This window comes from Hyperoodon ampullatus, assembly GCF_949752795.1.
Source record: "Hyperoodon ampullatus genome assembly, chromosome: 13".
Lineage (NCBI taxonomy): Eukaryota > Metazoa > Chordata > Mammalia > Artiodactyla > Ziphiidae > Hyperoodon > Hyperoodon ampullatus.
Window position 1 is genome coordinate 70,999,952 of NC_136926.1, and position 22,191 is coordinate 71,022,142.

Consider the following 22,191-nt stretch of genomic DNA (forward strand, 5'->3'; position numbering starts at 1 on the left):
TGGCCAGAGAAATACTGCACTACCCCTCCTCAAGAAAGTGCAACTTAATGCTTTAGGACTTATAAGGCTTGTTATAACGCTGCGTGATGATTGAATATTGGCATTTTGTTTTTCAGACGAAGGAGGAGACAGTTAAGTCATCTGCATCTTAGTAAACCCATTTTGAAAAAAAAATCAAGAAAGCAACAAAATCAATCAGCTCTGTCACACTACTTGCAATTTTCTCATTGGATGGTCGTTGAACTTCACTTGTTTTTTTTGTTTTTGTTTTTTTCCAAAAATCTGACCATGTATTCAGAAACACCTCACTGCACACTACTTCTGGCTACACATGTAGGTAACGCTTTAATCATTTTGTTAAATCACAGCCACTTTGATTATGTTATGTTTCCGATGATATAAACATTGGAAGGCACAGTGGTAACATTGTAGCATTCTAACCTTGTACCTCTGAAAATCCCAGAAGAGGGTCACAAACGCAACATTACAGTTCAGACAAACTCTTTTTGCCATGTCTTGGTAATGCTGCTTGTTAATATCTACACATGATGTGACTTTTAAGTCCTGTGTTCCCAAAAGACTGAAGAAACAACTTTCTACTTATTTATGAATGAAAAGCAACATCAGGGTCAGCATTTCATCCTGCACTACCCCTCCGGAAGCAGAGTTGGCACTACAGGTTATGAGAACAAACTGGGGAAAGGGACAGAAATAAGACCAAAAAAAAAAAAAAAAAAAAAAAATCCATATTTACAGTAAAATCTTTCTTTTAAAAAAGTTAATCAGTACTATTTTTTTACAGGAGAAAAAAGTCTGAAACAAATGAACAAAAGCTTACCATAGTCACTAAATTTTTAATATATATTTATATATATATTTATATATATATTTGTCATAGGTCTATAAGATCCATCTGTTCCTCCTACCCTAAGGAATGGCTAATGTCATCACTTCGCTGTCATCAGGATGTTTGCTGGTTTTGTTACGAGGGCAGCCGAGCTTCCCTTATTCGATATCCGGTAATTATAAACACTAGCTGACTTGAATACCAACAAAAACGGTCATGTAGTTGTCTTCAGAAGTACACTTTTTCATTATTGCAAGTTTACAATTTTTTTAAATTAAATATTTTTTTTTCAGACTTACAAATTAATTATATATTTTTTTTTTTCCAAAAGAAGTTTAGGCACAAATGCATTGTTCCACAGTGTGGAAAGATTGCCATTCAGTCTCTGGGCTGCGTCTCAGCCTGCACATACTGCTTTGAACATTCTGAATGATATGTTAAAGAGAGTCATCCCCCAAGTTGCACTTTTTTTCTTTCTTTTTTTTTTTTTGTTTGTTTTTCGGTTTTTTGATCATTGGGAATGCTGAAACCTCTTGCGTCTGCGATTCGTAACTACTCAGACTTGTCTTATATTACAAAAAAAGGGGTTAAGGACAAGTGTTTATGTGGGTTTAAGATAATACAGCTGTTAAGGAAGTGGTCTCTTGTATTAATGAAGCAATGTGGCAACTTGGACCTGAGAAAGAAGAGAGAAAGATGAATTAATACGTTTATAACAGAAAAAAGGAAAGCTTTTATTTTTAAACTTTTTTTTTTTTCTTCCCAAGGGGGAAAAAAATCTGTGCAATTGGGTCAAATATGGCTTTCACGGCTGATGCCTTGGTGAGGGTAACAAAGGGAAGCTTTCAGAAATGGCTGGAAACAAACTTGCCTGTTACATCTGTCCCATGTGATTGGACGCGTCTCCCATGCCGGGGTGAGGCCCCGCCAAGGAGAGCGGGGGCGGCTCCGAGGACACCTTCTCCTCTTCCCTTCTTTTCAGACATGCAGCTTTCGGATTCAGATTCCTTTCTGTGGAAGAGGAAAGCACAGAGCATTTAGGTCACACCCCAGGGCTTCTGGTCCAGGGCAGTCATGCAACGTTTCTGTGGGTCTGTTGATCCTTTCTCTCAGTTTCTACCTTCCAGAACAAGAGGACCAGTTAGGAAAATGCACACTACTGCCATTCATTTGCTCAGTGGCTAGTAAAGGTCGAACTCCCTGGTGAAACTGTGCAGCCACTTTACAGTCTGAGAAAGTTGGTAAAGCAAACGTCCCCAGCTCCGGTTACTGAGAGGACCTATGGAAACATCCTAAGGCAGCATCAGTTACAAGAAAAACCCCAGGATTCAGTTACAGGAGAAAGGGGAGCTGCCTCATAGATTTAGATGAGACTGAAGCAATGATTCTGAAGGATGCCTAGAGTCTACTCTCTGCCCCTGCTCAAGGCCGCCAGAGCATCTCTGCTCTCTCCAGCGGCGTGCGGCCGTGACCTCTGCGTGGAGGCCAGCCGGCCGGCACTGACCTCGGACTTGCTGCTCCAGGCTGAGGATGACGGCCACGGCCTGGTGGAGGATCAGAAGCTTGGTCTGGGGCTTGTCACTCTTGAGGTGCAGCTGCACCATGCGACCCAGCTCCTTGAATGCCTCGTTGATGTCACGGACCCGCAGGCGCTCCCGGGCGTTGTTGGCCATCCTCCTCTCCTTCTCCCGCTCCGCCTTCTGCTCCGGCGTCAGGTCTTCGTCATCGTTATTGCTGCGGGACAAAAGGGAAAACGTGACATTTTCCAATGGGGTGGGGAAAGAGACAGTTTCCAAATTCCTTTTGTTTTCTTTCTGAGTTTTCAGGGAACTCTTCCATCTCAGGATCTTGTCCTTGGCAGAACTTTCCATCCACCTGGGCTTGGCGTTGCTTTAGGTGGCTGTGACAGCCCCTACGCCAGACGTTTGATTGTCTCCTGGACATGAAACCCAAACCCAACAGGAGAGGTTCAAGGTGGGGCCCCGACTGCACCATATGGATGGAGGGGAGTAAAAAGGAAAACATAGCTTCCATCCTTAAGGTTACGCACGGCAAAGCAGAGCGCTGTCGACTTCAGCTCAAGCTACACTCAGGACCACGATTCAGAAAGCGTCTTAGACTGAAGCTGTTCTTTTTTTTTTTTTTAAAAAAAACCTTTCATACTGTGACATCCGAAACCCAAGGAGAACCAGGGATTGAAAAACGATGTGGATAGGTCAAAATTAAGACCATGCAGCTCAAACAGGATTAAGAAGGTCCTACATTCAAGACAACAGATCAATGGGAGTAAACACGGGGGCCTGCTGTCTATTAACCAGCTTGGAAGGCTTGGTCAGTCCACTTAATGTATCCGAGTCTCGCTTTTTCCATGTATTAAATAGAAAGATTAGAAAAACAGCATCTCCATGGCCTTTAACATTATGGATGATTATGATTCCCCAGACAAGTTGGGGAAACCTGAGTTGACATGAGTTCTAGGCAAAACAAACCCAACCCAACCCAACCCAACCCAAACACTTACTGGTTATCAATACCCATGATCTCATTGTGAGTCAAAAATGAAGCCCAAAAGCTCATCCCTGATTTTGAGAACAGAGATACTACATGGCTCATATCAAAGGCATGTTTGGAGCCAGGAGTCTGGAAAGGAAAGATAACTTCTGTTTCTGGGTGTCATGCTGACAAATTAGAAACTTTTGAATGGGGGGCAAATAGGATGATGAGCCACCTGGAAAGCATGTCATATCAGGAAGATCTCATGGCGTCAAGGCTTCAAATAATTCCTGAGCAATCACGTAAAAAAGAGAGGTGTGGAAAATGTCTCAGGAAGGCAGAACAGAACAGAGCAAAAAACCCTGAGCGGAACAGTCTGAATTAACATGAGCAAGAACCTTTTTTGAGTAGGAGAGATATAAAAAATGAAGTAAACTTCACTCAGAAGCAAGAGAGTCTTCACTGCAAGAAACAATATGGAGGTGACCATCCATACGGATGTTAACCTAGAGATCTGAGCAAAGACCATCAGGGTGAGCCTCTACTTTAAAGTTCCATGAATCTGAAAGGCTCACAGAATAAAGATGTTAATCACAACCTTCCAGAGCTGGAGGAACATGTGGGAAGTTATCTACTCAATTCAATGCACACTTAGCGAGTATTGGCTTAAAATGTATAGCTCCGAATCTTCCACTGTGGAGAATGTCTGGGTAACTTCCAAATCGCACTAAGGATCCACGACGATGGAGAAGCCCCAATCAATCAGAAATGGAGCGGATTCTTGGGTTGCAGCACATGCTGCTCATAAAGATGACGTAAGTAAGCCAAGAACACTTATAAAGGAGGCAGACACCAAAGAAAGACGCTGTAAGACTTGGCTCGTCTTTCCTGTAGGTTAAACTCCCTTCCAGATGGAACTGTCTGCCTCGAACGTGTGCTGGTGAACGCGCAACTAAACTGAACCCGTCGGAAAGTGCTCTCTTTCTCCGCCATGTGATTCTCCTCCTCATTTCCTTGCCGGTCCCGCTCTCTCCCACCCGTGACCTCTGCTGATGCCAAGGAAATCAAGATTACTATTAATTCACACCCACATTCTGACACACAAGTAGGACGTAATAAGTGAAAAGAGAACAGAGTTGAGTTTCTGCTCATCCCATCCTGAAGTTAAAAATCTGGGTAATGTTTTTACGCATCAAACATATGCCACACCGTTTCCAAAGTGGGCCTGAAAATGGGAACTTGTTTTCCAAGGGTATTCAGGCCAATAATGAATGAGAATTGGTTAACCTCTTATAAATAAATTGGTTATGCGAAGAAAACTGCCTAGATTTGGAAAGTCTCGCCTTACAACACGGTTTTGGGGGTCTAAGTAAATGTCAAAACAGTGACCTTTTAAAAGAAGGTTCTTAACAGTGAGTTAAAATGGTGTACTGAAACGTCAAAGAATCCATTGATATGCATGCGTTATGACCACTAGTTAAATGACCAAGAGCTGAATGATCTAACAGAGAAGCTGGTAAGGATGTGAAAGGCCCTTCTTGGGATGTCTTACCAATGTGGCCAAGTCAGGAAGCTCTGTAGCAATGGTGAAAAGGGGTAAGGTAGAAGCTTCCAGAATTTCTGAAACTGTGGTAGAACTTGTAATAAGATTTATCTCAATAACTATAAAGGCAATACGAAAAGGCGGCATGTCCTAATTCCTAAAGGATGCCAGGTATAACCTTGAGAACGATAGCCTTGAAAAGGGAGGTATCGTCTTAGTACAATTCATTTAATTTGCAAATAAAAACCATCCAAGGGAACTGAGGTAAAGAACATGGGTGTCACGATACTCAAAAAAAAAAAAAAAAAAAAACCCATCTGATTATCAGATTAAAGTTCAAGGAGATAGATTCTAATTTAAAGATATAGGGGACTTAAGAAAACCAACCAAAAGCTATTTTCCTGCAGTTGCATTTTCTGCCGAGAGAAAAAAAAATGAGCAATTTAGGTATTGCTCTTATATATACCAACATGTTTAGAATAAAGCTGGGAAATCAGTACTTTCTCACTTTTGAGGTAAGAAAAAAGTTACAGTTGCGCATACATCGATTGAGCTTTCAATAGAGCTAAGCTCTCTTTTTAGAAATATTTTCCAAAGAACATTTATGACCAAATTTGTAGAATAAGTATAGTTTTACAAATCGACTGCTTGCATTTGAATCAGTTACAAATTGTTTTTGCCATGTGTCATTATTAGCACTGGGTCCAAATTCATAAATGCAAAGACATTTTTGGCTTTCCTAGAGTACAGGTATCTCAAACGATACTTTCGTACCTCTAGAGCAAGCCTTTCACTTTCTTTTCAGCTGCAGATTTACCTGCCAGGAAAAAACTCAATAGTTTCTTCCTGTTCTGTTCACTTCATCAAAGTCCAATAAAGGAATTAAATGAAGCGACAGTATTATATACTGTTACCTAGATCTTGACCTAGTAATGGATTTGATATCCTTCTTGTCGTCATCTAATTTCTTGTCCTCGGAAGATTTCGTGTCTTGCAGGTTTTCATCACCCTCGTCGTCGGATTTGATCTCAGAGCTGCCGGAGGAGACACTCTGGCCCTGCAATCCTGGTGGCATGCCTGCAGAAAAAAAAGAGACCAGGTGACACGGCCACCAAAGCCTCAAGGCACAGACACGCACACCCCAGACTGGAGAGCTGCCAGCTATACAGTTCAGACCGCCGAACTGTGTCATCTGTCACTTTTTTCATGGTCTTTGGTGAAGTTTCAAAAATGCACCTGCAGAAACAAGTTTTCCCTGCATTGGCTCTGAGGTTAAATTCTATTTTGCAATCTTTTGGAGTAGACGGTAATTTCACTGTCTACAAAACATCAACTTAATTGCAATGAAAATCATAATCATGAAAATCACACACCTCAATGTTCTGATTAAGAACCCAAGTAAATATCAGCTATTATATTGAGTTTCTTCCATATGCAATGATTTAATAGAAAAAGTCCTTAAAATATAATTCCCAGGGAGTACGCTAAATATGTACAGTCAAGTTTTCAATAGATACCCTAATGATATTCTGAAATTAGGCTTCTCTTATCCTCAAGGAATAATCAGCGTTTAAAAATGGTACATATGGAAAGCAGTTACTGCTCAATGAAGACATTTCTAGCTCTATCACTGCTCAACTTTCCAAGATCACAATATATTTTAAAACGTGACCTTAATGTAATCATTTATTTCTAAGGTAGAAGTGTGTCTATTTAGTGTTTCCTTCTATTTGTAATCTGTAGAGTCTAGAACTTTATCACTCAAAATCTGGTCAGTGGACCAGGAGCATCCTTACCCCCTGGGAGCCCATTAGAAATGCAGGACCCCAAGGGCTTCCCTGGTGGCGCAGTGGTTGAGAGTCCACCTGCCGATGCAGGGGACACGGGTTCGTGCCCCGGTCCGGGAGGATCCCACATGCCGAGGAGCGGCTGGGCCCGTGAGCCACGGCCGCTGAGCCTGCACGTCCGGAGCCTGTGCTCCGCAACGGAAGAGGCCACAACAGTGAGAGGCCCGCGTACTGCAAAAAAAAAAAAAAAAAAAAAAAAAAAAGAAATGCAGGACCCCAGATCAACTGAATCAGAACTGGCATTTTAACAAGATCCTCAAGTCATGTTTGTGCACATTAAGAAGTGTTGATCTAGGACAGAGAAAGAAAACCCAAAGGCTCTTTATTTTATTTATTTATTTATTTTTGCGGTACGCGGGCCTCTCACTGTTGTGGCCTCTCCCGTTGCGGAGCACAGGCTCCGGATGCGCAGGCTCAGCGGCCGTGGCTCACGGGCCCAGCCGCTCCGCGGCATGTGGGATCTTCCCGGACCGGGGCACGAACCCGTGTCCCCTGCATCGGCAGGCGGACTCTCAACCACTGCGCCACCGGGGAAGCCCCCAAAAGCTCTTTAAAAGAAAGGGCCATCAAAGTATTACTATTCAATTAAAAATGGCAGAAATACCCACATATATAATTCACGCTCAAGATTCTTACAATGCTTAACAGGTGGGCAAATGCTTATATATATTATTCATTCTTGTGCCACTGTTATCATTTTTATTCTCAACGTGAGGGGAATGAGGAGATGTTACGTAAGCATTTTCGGGTCACCTGGCCAGCCAGTTGCACAAGGACCCTGGGACCCACGTCTTGCCCCTGCGGCACAGCTACCTGGGGTCCTGGGAAGCCGAAAGGAGTCAGTGGTATGAGGCAATAAGGGTGGGGCTTGATGACTCAAGAGCGAAAATCATCCAAGTTCCATTTTTGAAATGTACCTACATTTCCTTCCATCATAAGCAACAAAAACCATTTCCTTCCTTCCTCTTCATTTGGAAACATCACTGTCAGGCTACAACTAACCACATTAAAGGATCTGAATGAGCACAATGTGGAAATAGCTAAAATCACATTTCCTCTCATCAGTCTGTGGTCTCATTCCCTGCTGAAATCGGAGCAGGATTTCCGAGGATGCTGGAGCAAAACAGTTACTGAAGAAACACAATTAGCCAGCTACGTTTGAAATCCTTTCCCATTTACTTACCATCTTTGTATCAAAATGGATTCTTGGTGATCTGCCAGTGCTTCCTGAGGGATGAATCAGTAAGCATGGGATCCACACGGGATCTATTGTTTCAGTGAGGTCAGAAGCGCCCGCGGAGGCGGACCTACCTCTGTAAGGGTCCTGGGGTGGGTTCAAATCAGGGGACGTTGCAGACTGGACAGGAAGCTGTGGAACTGGCACCTGGTTTGGGACAAGAGAATGGCTGCCCCTCAGGGCCACGCCGTCTTCACGATGGGCCCCAACCTGAAAGGGCAAGAGGAACCGTAGAGTTTAGTGGGAATCAGAGGTGTGACGGCTACTTCCGGGGCAGCAAGGACCCAATGAAGGAGACTAACCTTTGAAAAACAATACTCCCAAATGCATTTCACTAGAGGGCGCTAAAGGACCACGCATGCACCTAGAGTACCCAGCAAAAAACACTTGAACACTCAGTAAGATGCTGTGCTGTACATCCAGTGACAAATATGGCAGAGTAGCTCAGGCAGGTAAAACGTCAAATTGTCTCCCAGGGTGCTGCAGTGGAGTGCACTGATTCGTACCCATCTGTCTTCTATCATGTCCGCCAACAGATCTGACAATTATCTTAATGCCCATATGCTTAATTGTGGTCTTCTCAATTCCCCCATTGCTATCGGAAATCCTACAGGAATTTCAATTTGGCATTCAACTTTCATTTCAGGGGATAAGATTCTCAGGCCTGCCATTTTTTTTTTCCATAATGCCAGCTAAGCCACTGACAGCGGAAGCTACAGCAGTATGGGACATAGCCCCTGCTCGGTACAAGTATAATAAAATGTCACCTGGCTTTCCAAAACTGGCAGCCCATTCCAAATTAATGTTTACTGTATTTCATCAGCTGCTGAGTTCCAAATCCAAAGGGGGACCGTTTCTGCCAATGCCACCATACCGGAAAATGTACCAATAAAGGTTTTATTAAACACACCAGTAATGCCATCATTGTCATGCAAAGATGTTTGGACATTTTTCCATATTTTTTTTTCACTATTCTGATCTTAGAAAGACACCATTTTGTAAACACTCTCTATGCTTCCAAGAATAAAATTATAGAGTACAGCATGATGACTTGGTCTGAAAAAAATACTGCTGAGCTTTTTATTAACTACTACTGCCTACTCTGGGGTCCAGAGATGTTGACCTTGTGGCATTGAGACAGCAATCACTGACTTTATAGTGTACACCTTCAAGTAAGACCAGTAAGCATTTGCAAACCAAGAGGAACATGAGTAGCGTTTTCAATGGCATTTCCAAGTAGTTATTTTCTTAGCCTACTGTTAGGTGAACATTGACACAGGACAGTGGGTCTAACACTAAAAATATTTATCCATGAATTTATATGGCTATGAATCAAAAAGTGTAATTTTTTCCCAATCCAAAATCTGAAACCACAAAGCAGAATCGTCACTCTTTTGCTACCCGGTGTTTTAAAAGAGTATTTCCACAAAGTGCAACAATAATAAGAATCTGAACTAGCAACAATAAAATTCACAGAACCAAATGAAGCATGTGCTATCTAAAGGCAGCCTAGCATAAAGTGTCACCTTTATATCCTCCAAAACAATACAGAAGAAAATAATTCAGGGAGAGGGAGGAGGATCATATAAATCATACTAACTGCCCCGATTCAAAATACAGCAAAAATAAAACCATTATATACAGAATGGATAAAAAACAAGGTCCTACCATATAGCACAGGGAACTACATTCAATATCCTGTGATTAACCATAATGGAAAAGAATATGAAAAAGAATGTATAACTGAATCACTTTGCTGTACAGCAGAAATTAATACAACATTGTAAATCAACTACACTTCAATAAAATACATTTTTAAAAAAGTTAAAACAAAATACAGCAAGGATAGCAAAGGATTTAAGGACTCAGGAGCATCAGGACGTATAAATGAATGTTGTAGCTGAGAGATCTGGGGAGTCCAGTGTTTTCTGCTACTCGGGTGCCCGTGTGCCTTCCCAGGACAATCTGAATGGTGGTCATTTAGTGTCTATGTGGATGCTTCAAATATATTAAGACCCTGATTATCTCCCAAAGCAGCTCACTCCACTTTGACCACAAGTTGGCCTCCTTGTACATTCCACCCAGTGGCCCTAGATTCAACTTCCGGAGTTCCATGGAATACGTGTCAGCCCTTCTCACATAGTTAACACCATTGCCATGCCACTCCCATCTTTCCTCTGTAACTGAAGCCTAATCTTTTATAGGTAGAGCATGCCCACCCAATTCCCTTCAACCCTTTCTCACTCTTTGTGTATTGTTTTTATTTTCCTTCCAAACCAAAGAGTGGTAGCTGTTTTCCATTTTTATATCTGTGCATTTGGAAGACTGATTCAGTCAATGATTATCCTTTCAATCTAAGATGTCAACTTGCAAGCATGACTTCTACAGCCCCTGATCAAATGGTGGCTCTTTAAGACTGTCAATCAATGTTAACCTAAATAATTACCCAAGTGTTGAGTCAGTTACTGGCATTCCCAATGGATTTCATTTCTTTCCACGAAGGATGATTCTAAGCTGGAATCACTGAAGGTAACCACGGATTTGAGCACAGCGAAGAGCTTCTCGTACTCTCCTTCTATTTTAGAGTCATTCTACTAAAACCCTCAAGCCTTCTTTGTGGGCAGCTACGATGCAATTCAAGGTAAATATTTTGCTTTTGAATGAAAATATATTCAGTTATTAATCCTGAAATTTCTTTTGTTTTCCCTTCTAGACACGTTTAGCTTTTAAAAGAGGATAGAAGAACCCACAACCAATGACCTATTTTCTTTCCCTCAACTGTAAATGAAAGACAGTGCAACTGAGTGAAAATTATACAATAATGAGAATTAACATGTAGATTATAACTGTAACTGGTCTTTGTTTGCTGTATAATCATGGGTAAGTTGTTCAAATCCAAAATAGAGAAAATAACATTGGCAGTTACAGAGAGCAAGTTCCAGGTTTCTTGCAAGGAGTAGTAGTATGCGTGACAGCTAGTACACAAAGGTACACAAAAATTATTGATATTGTTAGGTGTTCCAGCTGAAAATACTTGCACACTACATAAAAATAAGAGTCTACATAGTTCAAGAAACCTTAGAACTCAAGCTACTTTCACTTACAATCCTCTTTGCACTCTGTCTCTATTTTGTTTTTATCCATTTTATTTTAAATCTTTCTCCTGCAGAATGACAGTAAAATCTTAAATGATCTATAAGTATGTTTGACAGTTGCTCCAACTAGGTTTTTGGCTTTTAGTCACGTATGTTAGCTAACTTTATTTTCTATAGATCATCTCAAATAATACATCATTTTCCATAAAGGAAGTTGGAAACAATGTTATCCTTGATATTCGAAGGTCTCCCTTGTAAACTATGTATATTCCAGGTCAAATGAATCACTAATGATAGGTCCACATCCATGGATCCATCTAATTAGCCTGATTCTCCAGGATCAATTCCATTGCCTGTGGCTGTGGCAAAGTATTCCAATCTGAAGAATTAGCTTTGATTTACTTGTTTCCTTGACCACAGACAGCATTTCCTAACCCTATTTACTTCTCCCTCAGAAACATTATTTCTGGTCACATAAGAGACAAGGAAAAAACCACAGTGAATGGCCAGCACAAACCCATCAACAGAATAACTCAGAAACAGATGGAGAAACCAATACTGCCATCAGTATATATGAGGGTCAGGATTTGTCCACTTACAAATATAATAATAATGTAACTAGCGAAAAAGCAGATTCCTTTAACCTACAAATCAGTTCTAAGGATGGCACCCAGAAAATCCAAACTTCATTAAAGTCCTATTTTCATAAACCTTTTCATCTAGATAAGCAATAAAGTTAAAAGGCAGCCTAGGAAAGGTTAGTTTTATCAATATTGATTGTAAATTTTTTTCGCAGTCTTTAAGAATACAGTTGTCTTATAGCCACATACAATATGGTTTTAGATATATCTATGCTAAAGGTAGAAGAACTAAAATCTAAAAATTATTCAATAATTATCAGTTGATTGATCAAAGAGTACACTTATTAATTCAACAAATATTTCCTAATCTAGCCCATGCTTATCACTCTGACAGGTACTGGGGACAGGGTGGTGAATAATTTAGATGTGGCCCCTGCCCTCATGGAGCTTATAAGCCATCCTTGGTGGGATTTTCGTGGAGCGATCAATTTAGTGCGGTACGCAGGCCTCTCACTGCTGTGGCCTCTCCCGTTGCGCGGAGCACAGGCTCCGGATGTGCAGGCTCAGCGGCCATGGCTCATGGGCCCAGCCGCTCCGCGGCACATGGGATCCTCCCAGACTGGGGCACGAACCCGTGTCCCCCTGCATCGGCAGGCGGACTCTCAACCACTGCGCCACCAGGGAAGCCCTAGTGTGGTGGTTTTAATAGTAAGGACCAGAGACTCATTCCAGCTGGCTCAGGAAAAGGAGATTTAACAAGAAGATTTCTGTGATCTACGTTTTGGGCCTGGAGAACTCTCGGGACCTAAGGCCACCCCTTGTGTCTCAGGAGCTGTTCCAGCCTCTCTCCTTCCTCTGTTGGTACCTCTGTCTCTCTCTGGCTTCTGCCCAATCAGAACTATGGCCTGGACACTTCTCTTCCTTCACAGGAGTTCCTGGTACATCCTTTCAGGTTCTGAATCTGCTCCTAACTCCCTCTCTGTCTTAGTATTTCTGAGTTCAGAATGCCAAGATCATCGGACGGTCCAGCTCATCATTTTGAAGCAGACACAGGCCATCCGCTGAATGGGCCAGCCTGGGATCAGGCGTCCTCACCCCTGGCCCAATGAGCTATACAAGAAGAGGGGGAGGCAAGATCACGTGGTCCAAACATGGCTGCCCCTTCCTCGGGCCCCCATAAGTCATGGCTCTTATGTGCAGAGATCTAAGTTTCATTGTATCGTAGGTCAAGGAATATTCAAATTCTGACACAGCTATTTAAATTCTCCAGTGTGACTTGATCACTGGGAATTACTAAATACTTTTAGAAGGGTACTACCTCTTTTGAATCACATAAGCACCATATCATTTTAAATAATCTTACTTTCTGAGGAAGGAACTGATGTATTAAGAACACTTTGCAATCACAGTATATAGACTTTAAGGGAAGGGTCTGGGGAGACCTGGATACCAGTTAGGACAAACTTCTTCTCACTTTACAGAGAAGAAAGCAAAGGCTGAAATGGTTAAGTGACTTAGTGAACATCTGGTTAGAGGACTAAAACAGATTTTGAACTCAGAAAACTTATAACAACACTGAACAACCTGATTGGGCATATATTATATATATATATATATGTACGTATATACACACACAAGCACACACACATGGGGGAGGGGAGCCGAGTTTAGGGACAAATGGGGTTACTTCCTAGAGTTTTCATTTTAAAACAGTGTGTTTGTGTGTGTGCACACGCATACATAGATGCAGATATAAAAATCATTTTAGTTTTCCTTATCATAGGGGGGAAAAACATCATGGTCCACCAACTCAGGCCAAGTCCAAGATGTCTAACTAAATTACAAAATTTAATATTTGCCACGACTCCTCCAACATAAACAGATTTAAAAGATATGCAGCTTCAAATTAGGTGGCTGTTGGCAAGGCTGTTTTTATGTGGGGATGCGAAGAGAGCATCCTGGTACATGTCCTCATCCTGATCCTCAAGCTAACAACAAACACCACAAACAAAAAAGGCATTCAGTGTTTCTGCTCTCTTTGTTTCCAGGCAGTATTGTGAAAGTAATTATTCTGTTGTATTTAAGAGGCCTATTTCATGGATGGGAAAATGTATTAAATTTCATTTGGCAGTTATTCAATCCTCGTTAATGCTATCTCCAGAGATAACTGCTTCAAAACAGGCTTTCAGACCTCAGTTCTTTCTCCTCTACCATAATCCTTCTAAAAGAGTGTAGGATGGAAACTTTAGGAAACTTGTCATCTATTTCTAGACCTGCGATAATGACACAAAACCAGAAATGCTGTTAGAAACATTTTAGTAGCTCAAAACGAAAGTTTGCAATTAATGGCATGAGGTTCAAAATCTTCCTTTCGACAGAGGTGTTTTTTATAGAAAGAAGAAAAATAACAACAAGAAAATGGGGCAAAGAAAAAAGTCCTGGTAACTTTTACTTTTCTCTCTTCTTTCTCTTGTTCTGCCATAATCATAAAAAAGAAAAAGCTGATGGGCTGGTTCTTTTTATTGTAATTGGACACCCATTGACAGAGAAAACAGTTTTGGTGTCTGAACTGTAATCTCCCCGTGAAATATCAATTATACATGACAGTCATAGAGTGCTAGATTTCAGTTTCAATTATCTTGCCAGATCTGTCTGTGATCTATTAGAGGAAAGCAAACATTTTCTCAAATGTGCAAAAAATACCATTGAGTCCAAAAGGTGCATCTTTTAAAGAAGTGGGAAGTGGTCCTGCAAACTTTCTTTAATAGCTCACAGATGGGAATTCGGAAGTTCATGAAATAGCAGTGTAGACAATGTGAGAAACAATATTGGAGGCACCAAATTCTGTAGAAAATGAGACTAGGCTCTGATAACCAACTCTTTCACGTGAAAAAGCCCTGACATCTGGGACACCCTTCAACCACGAATATAATTTCCATACTCCTCAGTTTTAAAAAAATTATCAGACCATTTAAAAAAATTCATGTGATTAAACACGGAAGGGACTTTTCACTAAAGTCAGATCTGGATTGAATTCTTTAGTTTGGATTTTGATTCTTAAAATGTTTATTGGGAGGAGGCCTCCTCATTTTCTTAAAAACACCTGTTTTTTTCCCCCCAGAAATTTCACAGCTTCACTTAGGCTTTGCCTGAAGTAAGGTAATTCCTTACTGGGCAATTCTTGGAATTGTATTTAATGCTTATTCCCCAGATGATAAAATAATTTTCGAGAGGATTTAAACACAATCTAAATGACCCTGACCTTGGCAGTGTCATGGGATCAGCTAGGCTGAAACTCCCCTGATGTCCACCAAAATCGTTAAAGATGAATGATTCTCCGATCTAGTTTGAGAGATGCAAACGGCTGTTACATGATTTCAGTTCATCTTTTTTTTTTTTTTCTTAACTCATAAGTTCCATCTAGTGAAACTGTTTCATTTCTCTCCTCTGTATACCCACCCTCCACCCCCAATTCTCTACATCATTTTCCTACACAGGAAACCAGAACTGGATGCAGCCCACCAAGCGGGGACCTTGGTGGGTGGTTAGCAGAGTCCATTCCATCCCTTCCTTGCCCTGGGTAGCAAGTTAGTAAGTAGACTGGAGGGAACTAAAGTTAATCCATGCCTAGTGAACCAAGCCCATGTAGCACAGAGATTATGGTGCACTTTTGCAATTACTTGTAAGCAGCTTCTTTTGTCTGGTGTGAAGGAAAAGACAACTGGACACTTGATGTGTACTTGGAATTTCGGGTCCCCCCAGTGTAAACACACCGGTGTGAGGCCAACTGGCCCACAAAGCGCTCTGTAGCCAGCCCAGGAAGTCCATCACTAGGGATTCATCCTCACCTAGCTGGCCTTAGTTTTAAATATTTTAAATTAATTTTTATTGGAGTATAGTTGATTTACAATGTTGTGTTACTTTCTTTGCTGTACAGCAAAGTGAATCAGTTATACATATACATATATCCACTCTTTTGTAGAGTCACAGATGTGGAAAACAAACATGGTTACCAAGGGGGAAAGGGAGGGTGGATAAATTGAGAGATTGGGGTTGATATATACACACTACTATATATAAAATAGATAACTAATAAGAACCTACTGTATAGCACAGGGAACTCTACTCAATACTCTGTAATGACCTATAATGGGGAAAGAATCAGGCCTTTATTTTTTAAATGCTTTTTTTATTATCCAATTAACATCCGCTGATCTTAACATATTCAGAAAGGCAATGGAAGTGTGAAGAAGCTTGTCTGAGCTAATAAAACACTTCTTTCCCATCACTTCCAAAATACTCAGCTTGTAAATGCTATATCCTCTGCGCATCACTTGGTCTCTTGGATATCAAGTTTCCAGCATGGCTTTTCATTGTTCTATGGATTAAGTCTAAGATCAATACCTTATGCTTCTGAATCCTTCACCTGGACACCAGAGGACCATGCTTGTACCCTCCTATTCTTAAATTCCTTCATCTCCATATTCAGTTACCTACTTGTGGCCCCTCATCTGCTGCCTTCACTCCCACATCCCTAAGGCTTGAGCTAAGCTCTTCCTCTTCTGTCCCCCAGGGCTGGTTTCCTCCCCATGACCCCTGACCACTTCTCTTTCATTAGTCCCACAGACCCCCATATTCTCATTCCTCCTAGACTGTCTGGGTCTCCAGAACACTCATCATCTTGCTGGATCTGGACAGGGCTCTCCCCTGATTGTTCATTACGGACACAACCCTTAAAACACGCTCAAGGCCACTGTCTAATAGGGCAGGGCATACGCATCAATGATTTTGTTTTGCTGCTATTCACAGAGTCTATACTTGTCTTTTTTTTTTTCTTTTTTTTTGGCCGTGCCACATGGCATGCAGGATCTTAGTTCCCCGACCAGGGATCAAACCCGTGCCCCCTGCAGTGGAAGCACGGAGTCTTAACCACTGGACCACCAGGGAAGTCCCAAGCCTATACTTCTCTTGAAATGTAAGCATCCCAAGGGCAAGCACTGGCTCCTTGTATAGGGCTGTAATATCACAAAGTGCAATTAGTTACTTCCTAAATGGTAAATGATGACACCAATGGCATATATCTTGTGAGACTATCTGAAATCTAAAAGCTTTCGGTACTGTCGAATATAGGTTTAGCATGTTTCTATCAAAAAATAAACATTTCATTTATTCAACGAATGCCTTAGGAATGCCTATTATATGCAAGCCATTGCAGGAAAAAATAATAAAAGATAGATGTGTGTATTCCTTTACAACCTCTTACATCTTAAAGGTGAATTAATATAATTACTATATAGGGCAAAATAAGATGAATGTCATAAAGGAGTATAAGGTCATGTAGGGTTTTAAAGGATGGGTGAAATCATATCAGATGGAGAAACCAGAGACTACTTCAAGAAGAAGGTGGCATTTTAGATAGGGTTTGAATGATGGGTAGAATTTTGATATAGATTATCTAAATATATATATTTTAAAAAAACTGATATTTGACATTAACATCTCAACTTTAAATAAAAGTTCCTATTTTTACAATAAGAAGTGCCAATATTTAGATTATATATATATATATATATATATATATATATATATATATGAAGAAGCAGCTAAGGACTGCACATCAACGTGTTTTCATACTGTCAGACAACACATTTTGGACAAAAAGCAGACTTTCGTAAAGCCCTTTATAAACCTCAATGGCTTTGTTACAAAGTGAACAACATAGGGCACTTTGGATACAAATGGTACCTCACTGTATGTGTGTATTATTGGCCCAAATGATTCACTCTTATTTAACTGCAATGAAGTCTTTCATCTCCCAGCTATACAATAATAGTTTCCATATGACCAGTGGCTCTGCTATAAATAAGATCAAAAGCAAAAGAAAGGATTTAATAAAAGAAAATGACATTAAGAGTAGCATTAAATCAGGGGAAAATACCAATATCCAACTCTTTTTTTTTTTTTTTTTTTTTTTGAGAATAAAGCTCCACAGAGTACTAAGCAGCTTCCCCAATATGTCATGAAAAGGCATTTTTACAAGCAGTAGGCATGTGCAAAATCCATTTGCGTAGGCCTTAGAGTGGCAAAGATTAAGTTGGGGTATGGGACGGGGAGAACACCCCCCATGTAGAGGCAGGCTGGAGGACAGGTACCAGACCAAACAGTTAGTTTCACAGTGCACAGTTCAAGGGATCGTGTCAGTGGCAGACGTCCATCCACTTCTCTGTGCTTTTCTGTTCTATTTTATGGAGATGGGCTTTTTGGTAATCCCGAGTTTCTCAGAGAATCATAACATTGCTCAACCCTAGTACATGAGTTCTGAGAAAGGAAGTTTTTTTTGGCAATGCACAGTGACTTGATATGAAGAGCCAACTTCCCAAACAAATTTTCTTCTAGTTCTTTTAAAAAAAAAATTACAATGTTAATCTCTATTCCCGACTGGATAAACAGCTGCTAATAACCCCCAGCTCCCAGGGGAGGAGGTCGTTTCCTTTCATCTTCAGGCTGGTGGATATCTGACGTGCACTGGACTTTAGTGATTCCACATGTTTTGTACTTTTTGGCCTTTTTCAAAACTGCCTTGTCCTGGTTCTGCCAATTTGGGTTCCTTTTCTGCCTTTCCCTGAGATTGCCTCCGTGAACTTGGAGGACGTACTCAGTTCTGGGACTACTTATTTGAAATCATAGTTCTTTTACTGTGGGTGTATTTAAAGAGGAAATTCAAGCACTTATAATACCTAAAGGAAGTTTAAAGCCTTGGACCTTTGTATTTGAAGCCTTGGGAGGGAAACAGCCATTTCAGAGGGAGCAAATTATTGACTCAAGGGCTGGCCATGTTCAAAGATGCTCAATTTCTAATAGCATCACTAATGCGATTAGTTTATCTGTTTGCGTCCTAAATAAAGGAGCCAACTTTGACACTTTTTCCTCTAATAGGAAGTACCCTGCAGAAGATTACAGGGCCAGCCGGGTCCCAGAGTCTTTCTCACTTGTCCCTAAGCACCTGCTTTTACTGGTGACCTCAGTTCTACACCTCAAGATTCAGACATTTCGAAAAACAGCTTTTTAAACAAAAACCAGCTGTTTCCCATCTAGACTGCAGGGGGAAATTTTTGGGGCGGCTCACAGAAACATTACCCAGAGACTACCATTCTCCAATAACTTTCACACACTTTCAGCTCCGAACGAGACCCGTCCCTGTGCAGAAGCTGCGGAGCAGGCAAATGTGAAATCAAAACGTGGAAACTCAACACTGTGGTTTTTGACGATACGTCCAATTAACTGCTTGAAAATGAATGTGGCTATTGTATCAGGACAATGCTTCCTCAAAAGATGTCATTTAACTAATATTGGACAGATCTTTTGGTGAAACTCAATTTATAGTTCTAAGTTGACTTATGGACCCAGAGGAAGCTATAATTATGCACAACTGTGAATGTCAACCAATTAGGTAGAGTCCCCGCATTTCAGAATTTCGACATTAAAGCTTCTGTGTTTTTTTTTTTTTTTAGGTATTAACTCCTAAAGGTGCTTTGCCTAAACCTTCTTCTTATTTCAAATCCATTTTGCACTTCTATTTTCTAAGCAATGAAGATACTTTTGATTTAAAAAAAAATTACAGCCCCAGTAAAAGTTAACAGAACACAACACCTACAGGTTTTGAAAAAAATATAAAATAGCCAAGGTCTAGTCTTGGCTCTTAAACGGTGCCAAGTTGCTCCAGTATTTTCTGTTTTGGTATGAATGACATAACTGAATTACTTCATGAGCTGCTACTTTAATTCCTAAGGGTGGAAAATTCCATGAGTTAATTTAATTTGGATGTAAAAAATATACATGAAAATTCACTCTTCCTGTCGACTCTCCTGTGAAGGATGCGAGCCAGTTGTCGGAGCTGCCGTGCTCGGAGGAGGGGCTCCCGGCCCAAGGCAGCCCTGACTGGCGCACCGCATCATTGGGTCATTTCCCTACTTCCACCTGGGCACTTAAGATCCTTGATTTTCTGCGTATTTTTTTTGGATCATATTTATTCTATGGCTCTGTAATGCCTTTTCTAGCCTTGTCTCTATTGAAATCCAACGCAGACTCTAATATGAGCTCAATGACATCTCCTCCAGGAAACTTTCCTAGCCATCCCGAAGGCTGGCCAATGTTCGTCCTTCTCCGACTCATCTCTCGGGTCACTTAACCATTCCACCCTGCGTGACAGTTAGTTAGGCAAATACTTGTGTTATCATCCCCCCAGAGCCAAAGGCCTGTGGGCTCAGAGACTTTCTCTTACACATGTATGTATCCCCCAAGGACCTGAAGCACAGACAATACAGAATGAGTGAAGAAACATCTGTGTAATTTCTAAGCTCTACAATACAGATTTTTCCCTTCAGAAAATCTGCTTTCCTGAGAAAATGAGGGCAATATTACCTTTTAAAAATGTACAGGTCGTGTCTTCTCTAAATTACAGACTGTTTAGCACTGTGTCTTTGTCCCCAACAAAATATAACTGTGCTACTGAAAGCGTCTACCTGCTTTTTCCTCTGTTATTTAAGAAGAAAGCAAAGTCAAAATATGTTGAGTTCATAGAGTCTGTTTTAAATGTGTTTTTATATTTTAAAAGCAGAGGAGACAACCGTTGGGTTTTATGTATTTAAGGTTCATGACACCAGGGTGCTAAACACAGGGGAAAGATTAAGGAACTAGGCTTGGCTTGTCCTAGAAGCAAGGAGAAAGGGAGTCCTTTGGGTTTGACGGTCCAGTGCAGACTGACTGTCTCGTTTCTAGGTCACAGGGCCTGAATTCAAGTAAAATGGGTATTGGGGGAAGAAAAAGGCGATATACCTAATTTAGACCTAGAGCTGTGGGATCTGGGCACACATCATGCTGAACCACTTGTCTTAGAGTTTGTTAATGGAGAGGAAAATGGTCTCCCTGCTATGGCTGGATTCAAAACCTCTTGACTTTCGTTTAAATGGATGCTGAAATATCAAACGTTGACCTCAAGGATTCTAAAACTGTCGTAACTAACCCATGGTCAAGAGAACTTCTCTAAGTCAGAGGGAGAAAGACAAATACTGTATGTCTCAGTTATATGCAGAATCTAAACAAATGAACTCAAAGAAATGAGAGAGTAGAATGGTGGTTGCTGGGGGAAATGGGGGGATGTTGGTCAAAGGTGAGAAACTTCCACCTATAAGAGAGATAAACCCTGGGAATCTAATGTACAGCATGGTGATGTTAATTAACAATACTGTATCGTATATTTGAAAGTTCTTGATGGTGGCTCTTAAAAGTTATCACGGGCTACCCTGGTGGTGCAGTGGTTGAGAATCTGCCTGCCGATGCAGGGGACGCGGGTTCGTGCCCCGGTCCGGGAAGATGCCACATGCCGCGGAGCGGCTGGGCCCGTGAGCCATGGCCACTGGGCCTGCGTGTCCGGAGCCTGTGCTCCGCAACGGGAGAGGCCGCAACAGTGAGAGGCCCGCGTACCACAAAAAATAAATAAATAAATAAAGTACAACATTGATATAGATAAAACCTTTCAACTGAGGTTGCTAATCAGCTTTCAGAAATTTTTGATAATTGTGGAGAGTAGGAGAGATGGTAGAACACTAGAGATAGGCAAATATCCTCATTAAAGAAAAACAAAACCCAATGTAGAAGCTATAGAAAGATGATGTGGATGACTAAGGTCTTGGGTGAAATTCTATAACAGGCTATTTCAAAGACAGTTCCGAAATGCTCCGAAACGCAGGCGATGACCTCTCAACTCAGTTTAGTTCCACCAAGAACACGTCTTTCTGTATAAACCTCGTTCACGGGAATGCTGCACACCTGGCGTTTGGTGACAAATTTGCCAACAACAGACCTGCAGAATATGTGACTGAATGAGGATTTAAAGGAGACCTTGACACCGGAAACAGTATGAAATTCACTGATACAACAAATAGTGCACAAGGACAGTTGACGGACATGTGGCCGATGGATTTCAGCTGATTACAAGTTCAGTGTTTGTCAGTAGAATGATGATGTCACCAAATACTGCCAGTAGGATGCTGTTGGGTGGCCTTTAAGGAAGACATAATGTATTTAATGGGTTTCGTGACAGATCTACCCTAGGCTGTGCTAATGATTCCTTGAGCACTGTATTCAATTTGAGATTCTACACACTAAATGGTCCTGGGTGAGCAATGGGGGAGTATTCTTTTTAAACTTGGAAGAATGCACTGGAAAGTTATAAAGTCAAAACATTTTTTTTTTTAGGATAAATATTTGAAGATACAGATGTATATACCCTAGAGGAAAAACAAAAAACAAAAAACGAGTAGACTGTCTTCAAATAATTGAAAGTTTCTCAAGTATTTGTTGAATTGACTTAGGGGTAACTCCAATGGGCAGAAAAATGAAAACTTCATAGGGAACTAAATTTGGGCTGGACATAAGGAAGAATTTTCTAAAGTCTGATGGAAATGGGCTTTATGGTCATTTAGAGTACTCAGCCTTGGAGGAAAGAGGCTAATAGAGGCTTGTTCACTGCTTGGCAGTGAATTTGTA

At 41.0% G+C, this 22,191-nt stretch overlaps 1 protein-coding gene across 1 annotated transcript in view; it reads right to left on the reverse strand.

The window, feature by feature from the left end:
- Positions 1 to 1,153: 1,153 nt before the first annotated feature.
- TCF4 (transcription factor 4) overlaps positions 1,154 to 22,191 on the reverse strand; it is a 358,643-nt gene continuing 337,605 nt past the window's right edge. The window contains exons 15-19 of the mRNA XM_079717032.1: positions 8,042 to 8,177; positions 5,798 to 5,960; positions 2,352 to 2,581; positions 1,719 to 1,858; positions 1,154 to 1,523 (exon numbers count right to left, since the gene is read on the reverse strand). Of these exons, the coding sequence (XP_079573158.1) occupies positions 1,722 to 1,858; positions 2,352 to 2,581; positions 5,798 to 5,960; positions 8,042 to 8,177 (666 nt within the window). The 3' untranslated portion in view covers positions 1,154 to 1,523; positions 1,719 to 1,721. The remainder of the gene's footprint in view (positions 1,524 to 1,718; positions 1,859 to 2,351; positions 2,582 to 5,797; positions 5,961 to 8,041; positions 8,178 to 22,191) is intronic.